Here is a 9195-nt window from a genome sequence, read left to right on the forward strand (position 1 = left end):
GCCCTTCCCTGCCAGAAGAAAGGAGCCTGGTGATAAGGAAAGACATCAGACAAGGAGGTTATAACTGAGGAATATATACATTGGACGGTAAGTATAGATTGGTCATGGAGTGGATCCCTGGGCACATGCACACACGTACAGACACCCGGTCGGGAGCACGAGGAAAGTGGGGGGAGGGGAAGCCGATGAGCAAATCTATGAGCGGCGCCCGATTGGAACATACAGGAGTGCGATTACTAAAAGGGTATGAGCCAACCAGGACAAGTTATCATATATGGTCCTTGAGACACTGAGCGAGAGTCCTGGATCATAACTGAAATTAAGTCTTTATGGGGGTAAACTTTAACAATGCCCAATCTTCTATTGGAAAAGCATTCCAATTGGTGAGCAATAGTGAGCGCTGAGTTTATGGAGGTATTGGAAGGCAATGTTGGCGCTGGTAGAGTAGGTAAGTAGGTTTGGGAAGGGAGGGGGGTAGGTAGAAGAAGGAATGGGGGGGAGGGGCGATATGCCGGCGGGGGGAGGGTAGTAGAGGGGGTTTGGAGAAGGGGGGGTCACATTGGGTGATGCCGGCAGCTGTACACTCTATAGAGAAAGAGAGCAGTCTAGGCGGCGGAGGGATGCGTCCGGGGGTGTGAGGAGACTCTGCCGGATCTACATTCCCGAGCAGGCTGCCTGTGTGTGGCTGAGCTCTCATTGTGATTGAACTGCGCCGGTAACCGCTGGACTTCCATCTGCTCTTATACTTTGTATCTCCGTTCATTCATCTCATGCCCAGTGCCACCTTCCAAGGGATACATTCACTCTGACAACTTTGCACCTATTACACAAAGCCACAACTCCAGGTACATCTATTTCTATGCTCCAGCCTTCCAAGTCCTGGAACTCACATCCCTTTATTCCTAACACTGTCACTTGCTCTCATTGTGCTAATTAAAACTCATATGCTCCATGCCTTTTCCTTCCTACCTTCTTTCCCATTCTATTCTCATCTCCGTTTTTCTATTTTTATCATTTCATTTATTTCTTTTTTTTTTTTTTTTAAATCAAGCCTTTCTCCAACAACTTTGCCTCATTATTCCATCAGATCTTTTTATCGTGTTTGTTAACATTGCACCCAGTGCTCCTGGTATCCCAGTACACTTTTTAAATGGACCGCAGTACCGGTAGTCTTATCTGGAAAGGGGGCAGTGGTTTTCTGATGATTTAGTTTTCTGATCTCTGTATCTGGGTATTAAACGGTTGCTTCCATAGATTTATTTACCTTTTTACCATTTGATGTGCTCTTTGCGTAGGTGTGTGTTTGAGTTTTGTGTATGTTTGTGTTAGTTTTCTTTCAGGAAGTGCTGAAGGAGTAAGGAATGCCACCAGTTGTGGAAAAACCTCTGGGCTCCTCCACCAGCAATCCTCGCAAGAGGACCAAATCCGACAGCCATTCGGAAGAGGAGTTCAGCGAGGATGAAGCACCAAGGGGTAAGCATTTAGGTGTCGGATGTGCAGGCTTCCTTGGAAATGTCTGGTGGGGTAACAGACAAGCTATCGGCATTTTGGGAAAGCGAGAAGGTCTACTAAGGTCACCAGTGTTCAAGTTTTTTATATTTTATTTTTGGGGGATCTCTTAGGGCCAGATTAAGAAGGGCTTTCAGAAGCCTTCTGCAGTCTCTTTCTAGGCAATATGAGGCTTCAGTGGGTGGATCTGGGGTGTGACTACATTATTTTGTGAATGTGTTTCTAGACTTGGGCTGATGAGATGAACAAACTAAAATGGAGGTGGATTGTAAGATATCTGCTGCCTCCAAGGTTTTAGGATGGGTAGAGTTGGGATTCTAGGGCTGCGTCTAGGGTACGAGCCAGGGAGGTCTAATGTGACATATACAGGCCTCGTTGGCCCTTTCTGGTTTTGCGTAGATGATTTAAACTCTTTCACTAGATCAGTATTTTTTTAGTGCTGGGTGATTGGTGCTGTTCATGGAGTGGGCTGTAAGGGTAAGTATATTGCACATGTGGTTCTCTAAAGCCAAATTGAACCCTATTACTGTAATCCAGTATAGCTGCATATACAGTAATACATCTGGGGCTCTTTTACCTGGCATCATGTAGGCTAGTTGGACATTGGCTCTCACTAGGGACGTGATTTTTTTTAAAAAGGTTCACCAGCTATACGCTGGGCAAACCCTTTATAAATTGGCCCCTTAGTAAGAGCTGTTCGCATGGCATTACTGCCACTAGATTTACTATGCTCCTTGGCTCCATCTGGAGGCAGCAATGGCATTCAAATGGAGCTTGCCCACCTATACGCTGGGTGAACCGTTTATATGTTGGCACCTTGATAAGAGCTGTTCGCATAGCATTATTGTCACTATATTTGCTATGCTCCTTGGCTCCATCTAGTGGCACCTATGACATGCAAATGGCGCTTGCCCACCTATACGCTGGGTGAACCGTTTATATGTTGGCACCTTGATAAGAGCTGTTCGCATAGCATTATTGTCACTATATTTGCTATGCTCCTTGGCTCCATCTAGTGGCACCTATGACGTGCAAATGGCGCTTGCCCAGCCTTTATAAAATAGCAAACCCTTTATAAATTGTCTCCTTAGTAGTGGCCCAGCAATAATAAAAAAAAATATATATATATATATTAGCATCCTGACTGCATTGTAGTAATGGACTGTGAGGGTTCACTTGGGCTTTATAAAGAAGTGAATACGCCTTTTACCAAACATTCACAGGAGTGAATCAATCGCTGTAATTTAAAACACATGCACCTGAAAGATTCACCTGCAATGAATGTTTGGTAACCATCACCTATTAGGGGTATATTTTAATTATGTGACTGTTAGGCCTTGAATGTATAGGCCTAAATTTGTGTTAAAACAGTATGTGCAGCAAGCTTTTACCAAGCATTTGTAACTACGGATGCACCCAGTAGTGTATTTTGATTTTGTCCTGCCCTAGGCAAGACTAAACTTGGGCATCCCCCCCTAATCTACATTTGCGCCACCCCTTCCTGTTTAAGACATTATGCGTAATCTGTCAGTCGATGGATACAGTGCGCACGTTGTAGCCAGCTTCTGATAGGTTGTGCTGTTAGCATAGCATGGAAGCCCGCAGCGCATTTTGCTTATCCTGTCAGAAGCTGGATACGGCGAGCGCCTGTTTAAATAGTAACAGGCCCGCGCTGTATCACTTCTGCCAGAGAGAGGAGGCTGGGCTCGTCAGTGGATTTGAGTAATTCAGGATAGCCTCACTTTTTTGTTGTCCCCTGGAAAGTGCTGCCCAAGGCAAATGCCTAGTTTGCCTTGCGGTAGATACGCCTCTGGATGCACCGATACTGTTTTTACGTTATCGAGTACCGATATTTTATTTTCGGTACTCACCGGTGCCGTGTGCCCCGATTATCAGGAACCTGGCGGTGGATCATGACCCGCCGCCTGGCTTCCTGATTGCCTGGGAAGCCGGTGTTCTATCAAAAGAACACCGGCTTCACTTCCCAAGGCTGCCTGACTTCCTGACCAATCAGGAAGCCGGGCAGCAGGTCATAAGGTGCTGATTGGAAAGGAAGCCGGCTCCATGCTCTCTCGGCACCGGCGGTCAGAGGGAGCTCTCCCTCTGACCTGAAGTTCCGGTATCGGAGCATCCCTATTTTGTAATCTTTTAAGTCAGTTTAACGCAGCTTCTGTGAAACCTTTAAACAGGAAATTTAACCATATTTTTAAAATAACAACACAGACACCTTTAGAAATGTTTAGTAATGACAATCTACAAACACATACTTCTAGATAATTGCCGGCTTTGTATTCTTTGCATACCTTATTTTTCTTACTTCCCCAGTCTTCTTTCAACGGCCATTTTAACTAAGGGCAGATACATCTATCTCCCTTTACTTACTGGAACCTGTGTCTAGGACATGTGACCATGCACATCATCTCAGGGGAGGAAAATGCCTTTCCCTGAGATCTCCTGAGATTACAGATGAGATTTCCCAGCATTGCTCTGCTGATGTAATCTTCCCAGGATGCAATGCTCGGGCACGATTACATAATTTGTGCCAAAGTGGACCAGGCAGTAGAAAAAAAAAAAGAAATTGTAAGTAAAAAGAAAAAATATGTTGTTGTTTAACTAATGAATGTAAGATGATTTTATACCAGCATGCAGAGCTGCATGCTGAGGTGATTTTTAGTGAAAGGGGGTACTTTAGGGCACCCTTCAGCTTCAGTTTGGGGAAGGTACACAGGCGAAATGCTCTGGCTCCTGTATCCATGTCCTCCCATCCTTTTTCCTCCCATCCATGTCCGTATTAAGGTATGGACATTCAGGAACATGGACGTCGCTGCAATTGTATTCCATAGGGAACTACAAGTCTGTCTGCTGCAGTGTTTCCATTCTTCAATCCTGCCAAGGAACCTGTAAATGGATAGTGCTGCTGTGTGGGAGGAGCCACACACAGCCACAGCTGTGTGGGAGGAGCCAAACAGCAGCACCAGATGAAAAAAAAAAATACACAAGTCTGTGGGAAGAAAAACCCAGGGAGTCGGGTAAATAGTGGTATGTTGCGATGTGAACATGGTCAGAAAGATAAACGTAGCCTTTAAAACCCCATTCTGGGATAATTCTGTCCCCCCCTCACACTACTTCCTCCCCCTAAACCCCCCTCCCTTACCTGTTGAAGTACTTTATACTCCCCTAAATTCCCTGTCTGGGTCCCTTGGCAATGGTCTTTCTGGTTGCAGGGAATCCAGCACCGCAGATGTGCCCAAGATCACCAGTCCCCTACTGTCTCCTTGCTTGACTTCACTCCTCTTCTGGATCCTGAATGGACCCCACCTCTGGACAACTAATAGGGAGGGCCCACGTCTCACAGGCAGTGACCTGGGCACGCAAAGAAGGACCCAGCAGGGGTCAAGTAAACAAACGATAAAGAGAAGACTGAGACCTGAGTGTCATGTGACCGCAGCATTGGCTAAGTAAACAGAGGGGTTTTTTTTTTTTGCTGCTTGAAGTTTGCTGAAAGATTTGAAAATACTTTATAAAAGCTTGTTGCGCACATTGCTTTTTTATATACTGAAGCTCATATGTATAAGCTCTAAGGTCAGGGTGTTTAGTAGGGATGCACCGATAACGTTTTTTCAGTATCGCGTACTAGGACCGATATTTTTTTCTCCAGTACTCTCCTATACCGATCACCAGTACCATGTGCCTTGATTATCAGGAAGCTGGGTGGCGGATCATGACGCATCGCCCGGCCTCCTGATTGCCTGGGAAGACGGTGTTCTATCGAAAGAACATCGGCTTCACTTTCCAAGGCTGCCTGGCTTCCTGACCAATCAGGAAGCCGTGTGGGAGGCACTGAGGTCGTGATGGGCCATCCGGCTTCCTGATTGGCTAAGAAGCCGGCTTCACTTGTTGCTAAAAAAAACCTGGCTTCCTGATTGATAAGAAAGCCAGGCTTCCTAGCAACAAGTGAAGCCGGCTTCTTAGCCAATCAGGAAGCCGGATGGCCCATCATGACCTGCCTCCCAGCTTCCTGATTGGCTAAGAAGCTGGCTTCACTTGTTGATAGGCAGCCTGGCTTCCCGACCAATCAGGGAGGCAGGTCATGACGTGCCGCCCGGCTTCCTAATTGGTTAGGAAACCAGGCTGCCTAGCAACAAGTGAAGCCGGCTTCCTAGGTCATAACCAGCCACCCGGCTTCCTGATTGGAAAGGAAGCCGGCTCCATGCTCTCTCGACACTGCCGGTCAGAAGGAGATCTCCCTCTGACCAGATGTTCCAGAGGTAAGTACCGGAGTATTTGGGCGAGTACGGGTCCTAGTCCAAATACTCAGTATTGGCACTAGTATCGGTATCAGTACATCCTTAGTGATTAGTTTAAACTGATAAGGTGGCTATTTTAAAAGACATGTTTGGAGGGACTTATTTAAAAGTAGGGACGGGTTAGACCCTTTATCAAGTGTTTATTGTTCTTTGTGTCGCTTCTTCTTTAACTTTCTTACCAAGACATAACGTGGTACAATGTATACATTTTGAGTTCACATCAGAGCAAAAAGTGAGGGAAAAATTCTCCAATTGGACAAATGTTCTTTTCACAACTTTCTAGTATGAGAATTCTGTCCAGTTTGGATAGATTTTATTTCGATTCCTGTTCAATTTCCATGACATTCCTCCAGTGAGAGACAACAACAAAAGAACTTGATAGGGGTTTAAACCCTTCCCTTCTCTATCTAAATATTAAAAGTGAACTCCAGCTTTAAAAATGTATGTATACACATTGGCCCAGTTTGGCATAATGCAAATATATATAAATAATCCCTGGCAGGGCCACAGGGATTGTGGTGATGTCACAGCACTGCCCTACGTCCAATCAGAGAATGCCTAGTATTCACTGAGAGACATAATAGGTGCTCTCTGAATGTCCACTGTGCTGAGAGAGCGACCGGCTGTGTTATAACAGCACAGGGGAAGCCGCACGACACAGCGGCTGTTTCTGGGCCCAGAAGATACTGTTCTACACCTGCCAGGGATCATTTATATATACTTACACTGTGCCAAGCTGGACCAGTGTAAGGGTATATATACATTTTTAAAGGTCAGCTTTAAAAAAAAAAGCAAAAATTGGCTTAATCTTTGCCTTAGGGATTGAGTTTTGGGGTCCTATAAAGGGGAATTTAAAATATGTATAATCTGTACAAGTGTGTGTGTGTGTGTGTGTATGTGTATGTATGTGTATATATATATATATATATATATATATATATATTTATTATTTACTAATTGCATCTTATATTGTTTTAATATTTTATCTGGTGATCCTTCCACGAATATCCTTCTTGCCAAAGGGCGACAACACTTTCTTCCAAGTTCCCAAATTAGGAGCAGTGTTTGTCACCTTTTATGAAGTACGCTCCTGATCAAAACTACAAGATGACACAGCGCACCAGCATGTTCAGCTCCAATTCCCAGCTGGGGCCCAGAGCCCTACTCATTCACTGCCTTGTCTCCTTCTATAATGCCCTCCTGCTCTGATTGGCACTTTGTGAACAAGTATACATTACAGTAAGAATTTTCATAACTATTGAACTGCAAATGCAGGTGGTCACTCTGATCCCTACTTTGCAGGTGGTTCCCCAAATTTTCATGTGGCTAGGGGACAAACCGGCAGAATAAGACTGATAAAGGGCCATACACTTGGCTATTAAGTGCTAATCTTAAAGTGGCAGAGTTATGACTAGTTGGCTGCAGCTAGAAAACACTGGTCAAAGTCCCACTCTGAGAACTAAAAGGCCGAGCATGTAGTACAATCTTCTATTCTGAGATCAGCAAGTGACACTGCTGTTTCCACAGAGGGCAGTCTTTAAAATTTGACTTGTTAAAGTAACTAGAGGATCTGAGTTCAAAGAAGAAAATATATAAATGGGAAATTGTTCTTGTTTTGGTCGAGAATACCTTTTAGGGTTAGTTCACAGCATCCTCAGTGCGTTCCGCACTGGATCGCATTCCGGCCGGCTTACCTTGTTTTGGTGCGGGATGTGGCGTGGTGGTACGTTGAACTCAAGTGGCGGGCAGCTACGCTCTCCGGCCGCAATGCGATCGGCCGCACAGGAACACGTGGCACATCAGTGCATGCGTTCCGGTGCAGTCAGAAAAAGTGGTGCACAAAAATGTTTTTTTCTGACTGGACCGGAACGCAGGCACTGATGTGCCACATGTTCGTTTGCGGCCGGAGGGCGTGGCTGCGGTACCAATGAGTTCAACGCACCACCAGGCCCCCCACCCGCCCAAAACAAAAGTGAGTTGGCCGGAATGCGATCCAATTCGTTCCTACCAAAATTGGGCCGGAACCCACTGAGGATGGTGTGTACTAGCCCTTAAAGTGTATGTCTAGACAAGGAAATTTTATTTATATCTTTGCGAAACCGCCACATACGTTGTCTCTGTAGAAACTTTGCAAGTACAGAAGATTACCAGTTAATCCTGCCAGAAATCCAATGAGCTCCTAACAACATTGCCACTGCTGCATGGAAACCCTAAGCAGTGTTATTACCCCTTCCTCAGTTTTACCTTCTGGACTACAGAACACCTCACTCCTATGTTATGGAGATAAGGGGGTGGTGTTCTATATAGGCATTGTGCTGTCAATACAAACGGGAGGTTGGAGTCATAGTGGATTTCTGGACGTATAATGGGTATTTATGCTGTAACTTGCATATTGTTTTGAAAGGGATACAGCATGGGGAAATGTGCATGTGCTGAATGGTTTTATTATTATTTAATTGTTACCAAGAAATACTTTTAAAGGTGGCTTACAGAGTGTTGGTAGGGGGGCTGAGGGCAGTGCAGATGGGTACACAGAAAACAAGTAAATTTAGGGTACGTATACTTCTAGCATAAATAGTATTGAGAATTGCCTTACATATGAACAGCTGGAAAATTTAGGGCAGACGTTCGCCTCTCTGTTTAGGATCTGCCTTCATCATCTCTGGCTAGATGATATTTATGGGCTGTCTTGTGACTCTAGTAGAATATGGACCATACAGCTTGCTGCAGGAACTGGGCCAAGAGCTGCAGTTGTGGGATTATATTCGGAGTCTAATCTAGAGATTTTAACAATGCAATTAAGAGTCATGCTTACCTTTTGACTAGTGTGCCATTAATTTGTCCTTCATCTACCCATGTTAGGCAGCTGGTCACCCGGCTATATTTTATTGCTGTCTGTCTGCTCTTCAGCAGTTAATTATCCTTTTTATGAGTTTTCTTTTTCCTCTCTGCATGCAGCTCCCGTCACATATGCTCAGCCTTCTTCTTTTTTTTTTTCCAATTACCTTTTTTGATTTTTTTTTTTTCCATTTCTGATTCCTTCTCTTACTACTTTGCTTCCTACATCCAGTGCTAATGTTTTTCTTTGTTCCTGTCTGGTATGTGTGCTCTTTGTCTATAAGTGCCCATAGACATTCAACGCCTGATGAGCATAAAACAGGGTTGAAGATAGTCGAGGTATCTTTGGGCACTTATTCAGTACCAAAGGCTTTCCTGCATGCTGGGAAATTTCACCCAACAGCTAATTATCCCATTTATTGCATAGAAAAGGAATGATGACAAAAGTCAGGGTGTTCTCCATGTAAATGCATGCCTATTTAAAAAGAATATGACTGTGTAAGTTTCAGGAAAACTTTACTGTACCTTTTTTATTAATTTA

General features: G+C 44.5%; 1 protein-coding gene across 2 annotated transcripts in view; it reads left to right on the forward strand.

Annotated features, from left to right (window-relative positions):
• Nucleotides 1-686: 686 nt before the first annotated feature.
• Nucleotides 687-9195, forward strand: part of RCOR2 (REST corepressor 2) — a 27035-nt gene continuing 18526 nt past the window's right edge. Inside the window, exons 1-2 of one of the 2 annotated variants that reach the window (XM_018565055.1) lie at nt 687-845; nt 1330-1473. In XM_018565055.1, coding sequence (XP_018420557.1) covers nt 1362-1473 — 112 coding nt within the window. In that variant the 5' untranslated portion in view covers nt 687-845; nt 1330-1361. The remainder of the gene's footprint in view (nt 846-1329; nt 1474-9195) is intronic. The other variant, XM_018565063.1, reaches the window with a different exon arrangement.

This window comes from Nanorana parkeri, unplaced genomic scaffold, assembly GCF_000935625.1.
Source record: "Nanorana parkeri isolate BGI_ZX_2015 unplaced genomic scaffold, ASM93562v1 scaffold25, whole genome shotgun sequence".
In the NCBI taxonomy this organism is placed as follows: domain Eukaryota; kingdom Metazoa; phylum Chordata; class Amphibia; order Anura; family Dicroglossidae; genus Nanorana; species Nanorana parkeri.